At 54.3% G+C, this 13,855-nt stretch overlaps 1 protein-coding gene across 1 annotated transcript in view; it reads left to right on the top strand.

Annotated features, from left to right (window-relative positions):
- The first annotated feature begins 4,545 nt into the window (after window positions 1-4,545).
- Window positions 4,546-13,855, top strand: part of DNAH1 (dynein axonemal heavy chain 1) — a 73,452-nt gene continuing 64,142 nt past the window's right edge. Inside the window, 5 exon segments of the mRNA XM_036267106.1 lie at window positions 4,546-4,608; window positions 8,460-8,841; window positions 10,072-10,144; window positions 12,411-12,585; window positions 13,009-13,165. Of these exon segments, the coding sequence (XP_036122999.1) occupies window positions 8,494-8,841; window positions 10,072-10,144; window positions 12,411-12,585; window positions 13,009-13,165 (753 nt within the window). The 5' untranslated portion in view covers window positions 4,546-4,608; window positions 8,460-8,493.

The raw sequence follows: 13,855 nt of genomic DNA, 5'->3' as shown, positions 1-13,855 counted from the left end.
CTGGGGAAAGAAGAGGACACTGGGGTAGGCATACCGCCCTTCCGCAGGGAGAGTAAATGCTGTAGAAGGGTGGCCTGGGAGTCCAGCAGTCCAGTTCAGGCAGGGACGCTGAGATTCTAGGAAATATCAGTGTCTGGCTCTCTGATACCCCCACCAGATGGGAAAGAAACACAAGGGGGCAGGAGAAATGGGAGGCCCTGACAGATGTCTCTCCCCCTCCTAGAATGGGAAGGAGATTCCCATGGCAACTGGTCTTTATCTAGTGGCCCACAGTCTAGCTGCTTCCTAAACCCTGCAGGACAGACCCAGGTTCCCACACTACTCAGCCATGAACTTGGTGGGGTCCCTCCCTTCTTGCCACCTCGGTTTGCTGACCTGGAGATTGCCGAGGAGACTGGCAGCTCCAGCTGCCTCCCTAGCTGCTTGAGCGCCCCCAGACTATCGCACGTGGACCACTGTGGCTGCCCTTCCTGTGATAACGAGGAATTCCCTCTCTTGAACAAACCACACTCTATCACGGAGGTCTGGCAAGGACAAAACTTTGCCAGAACTGGAGGTATTTGGGGGCAGGGTTAACAGTCTTGTGTGCCCTCAGGCCCCTCCGTACAGGGCCGGGCACGGTTTGTACTGTCCACTGTGCAGATGGAAAAACTGAAGCCTAGCAACGGAAGAGACTTGCCCAGTGCATCGCAGCAGGACCCAGGCCTCTGCCTGTTCACAGACCTATCTAGGCATGGGGCAAAAGGTCAAAATAGTCGTTTGGTCCCCAGACTCAGTAAACTCAGGCTTCCTGGAGGGCTGGGGTGAGGGCACTTGGTGGGGCACAGGACTGAGATGATGGAGGCCCCTCACTCTGCCAAGAGATCACTCAGTCGATGCTCACCAAGCTCCTTGGTGTCAAAGGGAAATCAGAGGTACTTAGAGCCCAATTATGATTAACAGCTCTGTGCAGCTTCTCAGGGCCTCATGGAAACGCCTTTCAGAAGACATCACTGTCTTGTCTTTTGTTACCTGGAGCTTTGGCCCAGGTAGGTAGGGGCCAGTGGGAAGCCCCTCCTGGCAGCTGTTTCTGAAGGGCAGAGTCTCAGCATGCTGGACTCTGTCCCTTGATGTGGTCTGGAATTACAGGTCAGAGGGAGGTGACTGGGGAAGAGGTGTCATGTGCAGCTGGGCTGCTGTCAGTGGCCACCATATTCAGGGTGACAGCTGTGATGTAGGTTGTTCTGTCTCCTAGTCATTTCCCAAGGGTCTTTCTAGGACTGATGGGTTGGTAGGGCTGCTGGGAAAAGCAGTAGCCCCCAGTCCTGTTGCTCAAGCCCACCCTCCAGTGGGGGGACACAGCAGTGACCCCTGAATGTTTGCCTACCAAGTGGTACTGACCATGGTCCTCTGGGACCCCTGAGGAGAGCATGAACGTGTTCTATGGGCTGAGGGAGGGCTTCCTGAGGAGGTATAGCCTGAGATGGGATGGAAAGTTGTAGAAAAACTGAAAGAGGAAGGAGATTCCCGCTGGAAAGCGCCATATGAGTACAGGTGGGAAGGGGCTGGGATGAGAACTGAGCATTCACGGGCCAGTGGTTTTCAATCCTTCAGACCCCCAGGAATTCCTTTCCCCTCCTCCTCCTTGTGGTCTGGGCTGTCGAGCTGATCATGTGGATCAAAGGAGAATTTGTGTCCATTTTTATTCATCAAAGAAAAGTCTTGTCAGAGCTGCTGAGGCCGGCTGGCCAATGGCAGGGGTGGGGGTCAGGGGAGACCTGGGGAGAGGGTAAACCCCAGACCCCACCCAGCCCTCTCTGATACCCTCTATGCCTACGACTTGGCTTTACTTGGCAGCAGCTCAGAGCCCCTGGCCTAGCAAACCAGAGGGAGATCCTGGGGACCAAGAGGCCGGCTGGGGGCAGGCGGGAAGTAGGGCGTTCCAGCTACCCCGTCCGGATGCATGCTGCCCTCTGTTCCTGCCGGCCAGCCACGTGACCATCTACAAGAGACTGTCATCTGCAGGCAGTGAAGCGGTGCTCCCCCCTCAGCACTGCCAGCAAGAAGGGCAGGGAGGGGCGCACAGGCCTGCTGTGCCCACATCCCTTGCCTGAAAGGCTTGGGCTGGGCCAAGGTACCCTAAGCAGTCTGTCCTCCCAAGCCCTGAGCTTCCGGGCCACCAGGGAGGGGCAGAAGATTGCCCCCCTACAAACTCTCCCAGAAACCTGGTCTCCCCTCATTTCAACAAGAACAAATCTGACCTACTTTCTAGCCCACACAGGGCAAGAGACTGCCCTTCTACCACAGGGGGACAAGGAGCTCAGGGTGGACTCATGGTCAGCTCCTTGTTTCTCTCCTAGGGAACAAGTAGATATGGTGGCCTCCAGGGCAGGGCAGGGACATGAAAGCCTGATCCTGTGCCCAACCACTAGAGAAGGTGGGGGCATTAGAGGGTGGGCACCTGAGACCCAAACTGAGCCAGTCTCCTGCCAGGGAGTGGGAGGCAGTCACATCCACTGTCCACACCTGTAGAGGTGCAAGGTGGAGCTACTAGGGCTGCTGGGAAGAGCAGCTCCTCCCTGGCTACCCTCCAGCTGAGGGACACAACAGTGACCATTGCATAGTAGAGGGTGAGTGACTCTGTGAGCTGAACTTCCTGAGAGTAGACCCTCTCTGCAGTGGCCTACCCATGCGTCCATCAGCCATGGTCCCTGTGTTGCTTGGCAACTTTTCAGGATTAGCTCTCTGCCCCTGTCATCCCTGACGTCCCACCATGGGCTGATGTTGCCCTGGCAACCAGATGGGTACTGCAGCTTTTTGGACAGCTGCACCCAGTGTGGGAAATGCCAGGCAAAAGCAGAGAAGCAAGTGCCTCTCCACAGGCCGAGTGAGGTACGTAGCCTATCTCCAGGCTGCCCAGAACAGGGCTTTAGTCACCCTTGCTTCCAATCCCCCTATCACTTCTTCCTTCCTTCCAGAATGATCACTGAGAACCTACTGTGTGAATGCCAACAAGGAAAGACAATAAAACCACGGTTGGTGCTCAGGAAAGGTTGCACCGGCATAAGGTGTTGAAGGATGAAAAGGAGTTGGCCAGGAGTAGTAGTTGGTGGAGAGAGATGTTCTGGACAGAGGAAGCAGAAGCCTGTGCAAAGGCTGAATTACGGTCTCCAGGCACAGCGTATGCCCTCCCTCTGAGTTCCTCGTGGCCTGGCCTCTCTGGCTCTCCTACTCAACAGGCATTTTATGGTACAGACAGGGTCCAGTTCAAATCTGGACACTTAGTGCCCAGCACAGGCCTGGCACCAAGCCACCATTACTAAAATGTCAAGTAGAATGGGACATTTAGGTAATGAGCATCAGGTCTACTACCTCCTCCAATATGATCCCTTCTTACCAAGCCTCAGTTTCCCCAACTATGAAATGGGGCCAATTCTGAGAAGGTTCTGGGCAGGGTTTCTCAGGTTGAGGTGGGGTGATTTTTAAATTTTCTTTTGGTTTGTAACCCACCTCTTTTCCTTACAGAAAATTTGAAAGACTGGTAGAATGAACATCTGTAAACCTTAAGATTTCCTACTTGTTAGCATTGGACCACTTTTGCTTTATCTCCTACCTCTACCTATCGATTTTTTAATTGATTGATTGATTTTAGAGAAAGAGGAAGGGAGAAAGAGAGAGAGAGAAACATTGATTTGTTATTCCACTTATTTATACATTCATTGGTTGATTCTTGCACGTGCCCTGAACAGGATCAAACCCACAACCGTGGCATATCAGGAGGACGCTGTACCCAACTGAGCTATCCAGCCAAGGCCTATCTATACTTACCTATAGATAGCAATTTTGCTGAGCCATTTGAAAGGAAGTCGCAGCAGTAGACATCATGACATTTGTCCTGCAACTTTTCAGTCCACATCAGCTAAGACAAGGACAGTCTCCTATATAACCACAATACCATTATCACATCTAAGAAAATTAAAATAATTTAATATCCAGGACAGGCAGGAGGATAAAAACTGGAACCCTTGCCAGGTCACTGGAGCAATAGGTCCCTGAAACTAGGGAGGAGGCGCAGGCGCACCCACTGCCCATCCTGAGAAGGTGGAGGAGAAATTGCCACCAGATGGATGGGTGTGGCTGTAATGCTGAGCTCCAGCCCCGGAGAACCAGAAGCCACCCTTTGGGCAGTGACCTGACCATCGGTTCTGCAGCTGTGGCTTAAATACGAACTTACAATTCTTAAAGTTTCCCTATTATTCTCCCCCAAATTATTTACGTAGCTTTAAAAAAAACCAAAACCATTCAAAATTCAAAAAGAGATTCAAAATTGTTGCACTGCATTTGGCTGTATTGTCTCTTATTCTAGAAGAGTCTGGGAGAGACAGGGATTGCGGGACTGGATCTGAGAACCCAGAGGGCTAACACTTTCCCGCCACACCGAGGCGGCCCGGGCCGGGGAAGGGGGAGCTAGAGTGAGGCGGGAGGAACCAAGTCCCGGGGTGTGTGGGGGAGGCCGATTCCGACGGAAGCTGCGACCCCACGGAGCCGGATGGTCCCGCCCCTTAGCAACGGGCTCAGCCTTTTTCCCTAGAGACGGGTCGCCAGACGCGACATTGCGCTGTGCTGCCGGTAGGTCGGTGGGGCGGAGGCTTGGCGGGGCGAATACGGGCAGAGGGACCCCAATAAGGCGCAGAGGGCTAGTGGACAGAAAGGAGGACGACCTCCCGGCCCGGGGACCACATCCCTGCCCACGAGTCTGAGCGCCGTTTCCTGAGCCTTGGCCAGTGGGAAAGGAGTGGACGCATTTAAAAACAACCTTGCAGATAAGTCCTGTGTTTACCAGACAGGTTTGGGGGACCCCGCCCCCTCGACCCCCACCTCTTGTGGAAAACCCGGGAAGGGAAGGAGCCAGGATTCTGGCCCTCATCAGCCACCCAGCCCCTCTCCTGATCGCTACCACATCTAGTCTCCTTAGCCCTGGTGTCCCCATCAATAAATTGGCAGAGTACTGAGGCACCTATCTCACAAGTTACAGAAGTCAGCAGCCTCCATTTACTCCATTCGTTCATTCATTCAATCAATCAATCATTCCGCAAACACTTTCTAGCCACCCCCTCTTTATGTGTGATGCCTGTGTCAGTGCCCTTCTAGGTACCAAGGTTCTAAAGATCAATGTTACTTGAAAATTCCTGCATCTGCGGCCCTCATGCTCAGCTGGCAGATGAGACAGGTGTTTACATATAAGGGGAGATTTTCACTGGAGGGGGCAGCCTCAGACAGCTGTGGGAATACAGAGGGGATCACATCAGGTGAATGTTCCAGAAAGGTGGAGAAAACCCAAGCCTGTGACGTTATTAGCATTCACCGTATTGTTTGCCAGATAGCCCCACAAGGACAGAGACTTCCCAAAACCCTTAAGCCACAGATTTATTTGTCAAATGAGATCTTACACAGAACCCTGGTATATGAAACACAAAGGTACAGAGTCCTTGTTAAATCAGGGAGGGTGGCTTAGAAACCCTCCTGCCTAGGCTCCCCTCTCTACAGGTTCCCACTTTGCAGAACATCAGGATTTCTTGGTACACAGCTTGAGAACCACTGTTTTGGTGCAAGGGACATGGACCTTTGGATCAGCCAGAGGTGAAGATCTCAGTTTCCATTCTGGTTCTGCCAGTTCTTGGCTGGTGTCCTTTGCCAGTTTCTAGCCTTCTCTAGACCTTAGTTTCCTTGTTTGTGGATTGGTGATAAAAACAGTACCTGTTGTGAAGATCAAACATGCTTGTTCATCTGTATCCATTCAGCCCAGTGCCTGGTGGGTGGTTGTCACATGGGGTTGAATGCCAGTGAGTCCAACCTGAAGCTTCCTCCAGCTCAAACCAATAGGGCTCCCAGGTAATCTGACTAGGGAGAAAGAATAACCTGGGCTCCAATTCTAACTGTGCCTTTTGCTGTCTGTGTGACCATGCATCGGTCACTTAATTTCTCTGATCCTTGTTTTTCCCACCCCTGAGAAATGAAGATAGTCTCAGTTTCACCTCAGAGGTTTAAGTGAGATGATGCATGAACTACATCTAAGCCCCTTAATTACTCACCATTCCCAACACTGGGCCACCTCTGGCATCTTATTGGCCAGTTCCCTCACACGGATGAGGGAGATGCCCAGCAGAGGTCTTGCTGGGAGCTCTGTCCTCTCCCTCTTGCCAGTCAGGCTCTTTTCCATTCAGAGGCTGCCGTCACCTATGAGGCTGTCTATCTGACACAGGTCCTGTGCACACTGGCAATATACAAATGCCCAGAGCTGGGGTGGGTGAGACTGGAAGGGAGCTGTTGATCCTTGTGAAGGGCTGAGGGACAAAGAGGAAACAGGACTCGAGTTTGCAGCTCACTATTCCACCTTCCTTCTTGGGACATGCCTAGATGCGTGCTGCCACTGCCAACCTGCTGAGAGGGCAATGGCAGCAGAGGCAGCAGATCCACTCATCACAGACTCCTGTGCCCTCAGAGACAGTGTGGTTTCCTGGACATTTCTGTACCTATCTCCATCAATCCTTATAACATACCGGTGAAGCAGCCGAGCATGTTCAAGCTCATTTGAGAGCTGGAGAAACCAGGAAATGGACTCTTTCTCATGGAGCTGGGACCTTGGCCTCTCCAAGATCTGCTCTATTTGTTGATTTTGTCAAAGTTGAGGCAGATATCTGTTGGTTTGCAGCCATAATGGGGCTGATTCCCAGTGGGTCCTCTGTCCTTCAGAGTGCTCTGGGAAGAGCTGGTGACTTTCAGACAGGTGGACCAGCCTGGCCAGTGTGGCCCAGTGGTTGAGCGTCAGCCCATGCACCAAGAGATCGCAGGTTCAATTCCTGGTGAGGGCGCATGCCCAGGTTGTGGGCCTGATCTCCAGTGGGGGGCATGCAGGAGGTGGCCAATCGATGTTCTCTCTCATCTATGTTTCTATGTCTCTCTCCCTTTCCCTTCCTCTCTCTCTAAAAATCAATAAAGAAAAAAAATTTTAAAAAAAGAAACAGACAGGTGGACCAGACTTAGCATTGTTTTTAGCACCTGCCCTGGGAGGCAGCTGGCCACCAGAGAGTGGATTCAGGGAGCAGAGTTCTGGTAGGACACACATGACTGAACAGAAGCTGGTCAGCCTTTGGGCTCAGAGTCTGGGGCTTCCTGCCAGAGCCCCTTCTGCCCTTCACAGTCCCTCAAGTGGTCTTGCCTACTCACCATCCCCTTCTTAGAAATGGGCTCAGCAGCTGCAAGCTGCTTCAGCATTGCTGGGGAGCTTGATCCAGAGAGCCCCGGCTGCCCACCCGCCTTTCAGGTCAGGCCAGGAAAGATTCCCCCGCCATGACCCAACAGGAGACCTGCACCAGCCAGTCCCAGCAGGGGTTAAAATAGAGATGATGGAGCATGGAAACCTAGCTAAAAGAGCAACCTGTATTGCAAATTCCTGGCTGCCTCCTCCCAGCGTGCAGGAGATGGGAAATGGAATGGGGAAAGAAGAGAGAGTGTTACTTGGACCAGGCCCCTATTTCTTTTTGTAAAGATGCCCTCCCTTTTTTCATTGAATTTTTATTGAGATAATTGTGTGAGTATTATATGGGAGAAAACCTCTTTTCTCCCATACCTTTGTCCAATTTCTTATAATGCTCCCTTGACCAAAGAGTTCACCGTGATGCATTTTGAGGTAACCAAAAGCAACAATGGCTTGTCCAGGGCTTGTTCACCCCACAGTGAAAACTCTGCACACCTTTGACGTTAGGATGGTGGTTGATCATGCAACCCAGTCGCACATCTGCTACTCTCTTGGGGGAGGTAGGAGGGCGTATGCTTCCTAGACTGGCCGACCCTGAGCGAAGTTGCTGGCAGCAGGATCTGTGGGCAGTGGAGGGTCCTTCTGTGGAGACCATTTTGTCCTCTGGATCCTGGGTATGGTTGGGAGGCAGGCATGGTTGGGGGAGGCAGGGCATGGCCCTGTCCCCACATGGGGAGAGGCAGGGCATCCAGTAGGTCTGGGCTGAGGGTCTGGGGCTGCTGGTAGATGAAAGTCATTTAGGGCAAACCAAACAGGGCCCTTCTTTGAGTGAGTGAGCTCTGGGCTTCCTTCCCTCTTTGTCTCCCCTTGTGAGAAGCCAAGCCTAACATGGGGAGCAGGGGGCAAGCAAGTGTAGAAGGCTGCACTGGAGTGGGGGCATCTGCAGGGCTTCCCAGTCTCTCTTCACTCAGCCCTGACTCTGGGGGCTCATTTCTCACATGCAGCATGCAGGGAAGGCCCCGTCTCCTGGTGGGACCCTCCCTGCACTGTGTGCCTGTCCAGATTAGGCAGAGACCAATTCCTCCCTCTGTGCTCCCTCTTCTATTATCCATGCATAGAAAGCTGGGCTTGTTTCGGGTGGCAGACAAGGTGTCTTGTATCATGCTGTCCTTAGAGACTGAACAGAGGCTGGCAAGGGCCCAGTGATGCCAATGTCTTCTAGGAGCTCTGGCTGGGACGTCACGCTGAGAAACAACATGGAACAACCTAACAAAGAAAGCTGCAGCTCAAGAAGGAGCCCTCAGGACGCAGGGTGCAGCAGTGTTCCCGGTGGCCAAAAGTATAGTGTGAGGAAGACTCCTGCCGGCCTAGAGTCTAACCTGAGGAGGATTCTGCTGGGACCAGATTCTGGGTCGGAGGAGCCTCCTCCAAACCCTGACCCCAAGTCCTCAGATTTAGTCTTGTCCCAGGTCTCATCCTTGTTCTCAGATTCGGGGCAGCCCCGGAAATTGCCCCTGACAGGCACTGATAAGAAGTACCCACTGATGAAGCAGCGTGGGTACTACTCTGACATCCTCAGCCCTGGAACCTTGGATCAACTTGGGGTGAGTGTGGCAGCCATCTCCTACTAAGTCTGAGGCCTCCCTGTGGGTTCCATTCACCCATCCTTTCATCCATCCATCTATCCATCAGTTCATTTGTTCACTTATCCATCCACCTATTATATGTCCATCCATCCACCTACCCACCCACCCATCCACCCTTCCATCCTTCCACCCATCCTTCTGACCATCTGTCTATCTGTTCATTCATTCAACACTTCATTACTGAGTACCTGCTGTGTTACAGGCTCCGGACTGAGCACTGGAGACAGTGCAAATGAGATATACGTGTCTCTGTTGTTGTGGGGCAATGGCTCTGGTGGGGAAGTTACCGTCCCCCTGGCCCCTGCTTTGGTTTGGGAGGGTCCTTGGATGAGGTGGCATACTGCTGAGATCTAAGAGATGGTAAGATAAAGGCTGGGGCCCTGGCCAGTTTGGCTCAGCGGTTAGAGCGTTGGCCTGTGGTCCAGAGAGACCTGGGTTTGGTTCCCGCTAAGGGCACGTACCTCGGTTGCAGTTTGTCGCCAGCTCTGGTTGGTCGTGCGGGTAACAGCCACTCGATGTGTCCCTTTCACGTCAATGCTTCTCTCTCTCTCTCTCTCTCTCTCTCTCTCTCTCTCCCTCCCTCCCTCTCTCTCTCCCTCCCACTCTATCTGAACAAAAAATGGAAAAATGTCCTCGAGTGAGGATTTAAAAAAAAAGAGATAACAGCTGGGGGACGGAGTATCCCAGGCAGAAGATGTGTAAAGTACAAAGGTTCGAGGTCACTGACAGAGCTCATGGCCCATGTGGAGGAGGGGTACTGTGAGGCGGGAGATAGAGGCTTGGGGCAGGGAGAGGACAGAGGGGTTTCTCAGAGCCCTGCAGTGTCAGAAAGGTTTTAGGCAGGGGAGGGGACAAGATAGGACAAGGACGCACTGATACCCACTCTGCCTGGGGTGCCAGAATGACCCTAGAGAGGGGAGGGCCACACAGGTCCCCTGCTAGCCTTGCAGTACCTCTGTCCTGTGGCTCAGTTCTGGACACGCACGGGAGTGTTCTCAGTGAGGAGTGCCAGACCCGCTGTAACCTCTGAATGAGGAATTGTACAGACTCGCTGGTCCTGCCCTACCCCCATGCCCCGTGGTGCTCCCCAGTGGACTCGAGGAAGACACCTGGCTTTGGGGTCTTTCTCAGGTCCGACCTGTCCCCAGGATGTTTATGTCCCCTTAAGGGTCTTGGGTTTGGTTCTAGGAAGTATGCCGTGGTCCCTGCATGAGCCAGAACCTCCTACGGCAAGCCGACCTTGACAAGTTCACCCCAAAAGGTTAGTGCCCTGGAGGACTAGGTGGGTGGGTATGGTTAGAAGCAGGGCCTCTAGCCTCAGGGAGACTGTCTCTCCTTGGCTGAAGGTCTCAGTTTCCTTAAATGTATAATGGGGATAACAAGAGAGAAGAAGCTTTGCAAGGGCCCAGCTCAGTGAACTGGATGCTCACCGAGTGCTCAGTGAACCACAGCTGCTTTATCATTACTCCTAGCAGAGCTGGGACAGGGGCACCGCGGTGGGCTTGGGGTGGGCTTGGACTGTGCCAGGGCTCCTGCTCCCTCCTCCCAGCAGGTGGTAGGGTATTTACATGGACGATTTCTGCCTCCCCTGGAACGGGCATGGAGGAGGCCAGGATGGATCTGAGCTGTTCCCCACTAGGGCCTCAGCACTTAGAACAGAGCCTGACACAGGAAGGTGCTCAGGACACATTGGCTGGAAGAGGGAGGAAGGACTCTGTTCTGTGTCTGTGATGAGTCTTGTAGGGACTGGGACAGGTCTGCAGGGAGTGGGGCAATCCCCAGTGGCAGAGGAAAGAGTAGGGCAGCTCCAGGAGAGGCATGAGCAGGGTGGGGCCCTGAGGAGTGGTGAGGAATTAGGTGGGGCCCTCCCACCTGGCCGGCAGACAGGGATCCCCTCCATCAGGCCCATTGCCCCATGGTTTTAGCTGCCTGCCCCTCCTCTCCAGCTCTAGCAGAGGCCTGGCTTCTTGCTGGCACTACCCAGATTAATCCTGGCAAGGCTGGCAGGACTGTTGGGGTCTATGAACCCCACAAAATGGCACAGGAAACATCACATGTATGTGCATGCATACTGTGATCTGAGGACCCAGCCTATTGTGTTCAACAATCTCACAAGCATATGTGGCCCAGAAAACGATTACACATCACAGATATAAGAGCTGTGGGGGTGCTGGGAACGGTGCTCCTACCATCCATGGCGAGGGTAGGGTGGGGTTGGTCAGCATCTCTGCAACCCCACTCGTGAGGAACAGCAGTCGTGAATCAGCACAGGGCGGTGCAGCCAGGGCTCTTGGCAGCCAGCAACAGAAGTCCACTCTGCTGCCGGAAGGTGGGCCTGCGCTTAAGAAGCCTGCTCAGGCTCCTCCCTGCTGCGGGCCAGAGGCTTTGCTCTCATCCCTGCTGCGGGCCAGAGGCCAGGCTTTGCTCTCCTCGCCCTGGCCCTCCAGCCCCTGAGACTCGGGGCCAGGCCCAGAAGCCCAGGGCCCTAGGAGAGGATAGGTGTTACAGACCCACGGTTCAAGCGAGGTGATGGGGGTCTGGAAACTGCCTTCTTGGTCAGACCTTCTTGAGGCCATGAGGTCCCCGAGTACCTGGCAGCTCTGGCGAAAGAATGGGCTTCAGCTGAAGGCAGGTGACCTCTGCGGAGCCTCGGAGGCTTCTGTGGGGCCCCAGGGAGAGGGTGAGGCCAAAGGAGGGGTCACCAGGGCCATCCAGGAGAGCAGAGGGGGCCATTACTGAGCGTTCTGAGCCCATCCAGCCTCCGGAACAGGTGGCTCATCTCCTGAAGCATATTCTCCTGCCTCATTTCCCAGCTCTATGGTCTCAGTTTTCCTGGAACTTTCCACTTGTGAACCGAATCCTGGGCAACACCTTAGTCCCAGGCAAAGCGGAATGGTCATCCTTCCAATGAGTCTCTGCCCACCAGCTCCCCTCCCCCCAGACCTAGAACGAAAGCCTCTGTCTGTCCTGGTTGTCTAAGTAGAGGTGTCCATTTGAGACTTGAAGGTCCCCCAGGGCCCAGGTGGTGGTATCCCTACTCTAGAGTATCCAGGATGCCATGAGTCTACAAACGGTCCCAGGGAGTGAACGGCATTCAAACTGATGTGCTTTGGGGGGGCTTCTAGAGTAGGGACAGCAGGAACCCATCCCAGGTGTGCAGGGAGCCACCACTTCGCCCTCCTGTCTGGTTGTAAACCTCCCTGGTGGTTTGATTTAGCATCTGGCTTGAGCAACGGCCACTGGTGCTGGGGTGGGGGGGGCAGCATGGAGGGGAGTGATTGAGCATGCTGGCTCTGGGCAAGGAGAGCAGGACCCAACAGACCTTCTGGAGGCCCTCGTCCCTCAGGCTGGCACTCCCTGGGTGCCTGGTGCCACGTCTCCCCCACTGCTGGCCATAGGCTGGCTCTCAGCTTCCATGCCCCACAGTAGCATGTGTGCCTGATACCTGCCTAGTGCTTTTTCTTGGGGACAAGGTGTTGGGCCCCAGCCTGAGCTTCTGCAGCTCCTGCCCCTTCCTCCACCCACAGTCAGAACCTTTGAGATTCCTGAGAACTTCGAGGAGCTCCTGGAGAAGCAGAACATCGAGCCTACCCCCCAGTTGCTCACCCGGGCTGACTTCCCACTGCAGGCGTATGAGCCCAAGGTGCAGGTGCCCTTCCTGGTGCTGCCGGGCCAGTGCCCCCGCAAGACTGAGATTGAGAGGTATGGCTGGGTGGGCTGGCCTCCAGGAGGCTGTCTGCCCAACTCGGGGTGAGGGACAGCAGGCAATTCAGTGGTCCCCGCAGCAGAGGTCACTAAAAAGAGTCTGTGTGCAAGTGTTCAGATCAAATCCTCTAGCCCTTTGGTCTTTTAACAGGAACAAATTGCTTTCCTTGCTGTGGAATCGAGGAGGGTGATATTTGGGTCAATGTTGTAGAACTGCCAGGCAGGACAGAAGGGCATTTGGAGCCCAGTACACCAGTTCCAGCCATCACACTACTTCCTGATGAGTCCCAAAGAGGCAAAGGGCCCTGGAGGGGTCCCTGGGCCACATCCCTACCGCCTTGATCCTGTGAGCTTTTGCTGACACCCACTGAACCATCTCACACCAGCCATCATGAGATTCCCCTTGTCTCCCTCCTCCAGGAGGAAGCGGCTGTACCTGAGCCTGGACATTGAACAGTTGCTGGCTAGAGAGGGAATCGACTCCAACAAGCTCATGCCCAGGCACCCGGACCCCCACAATCCTCAGACCATCGAGCAGGGCAATGACCCGCTCTTTCCCGTTTATCTCCCGCTGAAGGTGAGCCCAGCTTCCACGGAGGGCTGGTGGCCAGGGGGTGAGTGTGCAGAACCTCAGCTGCTGGGTCAAACCAGAAACAAGACCCCATGGCAATCACAAGTGCTTGCTTGTCAAACAGGGCAACTGCATAATCGGAGCCCCCTAGGGGTCTGAAGCATCCCAGGCTGGGACAGAGGGGCGCCGGGCACCATGGGATGCTGATTCTCCACTTCTTCCCTAGCTGCCCCCGCCCCACCCACAGGCACCAAGAAGCAGCCCAGGTGGACTGTGGAGTATGTGTAGTCCTCTCTGACCATTGTAGTGGGCTCACCGAGGCGGGGAGACTGAGAGTGGAGGAGGGCATCATCATTGCAGCCCCTTGGGGTACCAGGGAGGAGAAAGAGGGGATATCCTGCTCTGGCTTTCACCTGCCTCCCCATCCTTCCTCTCCATGTCCCCGAGTGTGTCTTGTGGAGAGGCAAGCTGAATCCAGATGAAGATCACCCTGCCTAGGGTGGTCTCCTGACAACCCAGAATCTCCATCATTTCCAAGTCTGGGTGGGGTGTTCAGGAAAATCCAAGGGCCACATCTTGCCTCAGGCCTGAGCTAGATGGTCCTGAGCAATGGGAGAGAGAGCCCACATCCTACTATGAGTCCCCAGGTACCCCTCTGCCTGAACCTCAGGATGGCTTGGCTAGACAAGGATCCAG

Source organism: Molossus molossus, unplaced genomic scaffold (genome assembly GCF_014108415.1).
Source record: "Molossus molossus isolate mMolMol1 unplaced genomic scaffold, mMolMol1.p scaffold_m16_p_18, whole genome shotgun sequence".
Taxonomy (NCBI): Eukaryota; Metazoa; Chordata; class Mammalia; order Chiroptera; family Molossidae; genus Molossus; species Molossus molossus.
This window is presented reverse-complemented; position numbering and strand designations above follow the sequence as displayed.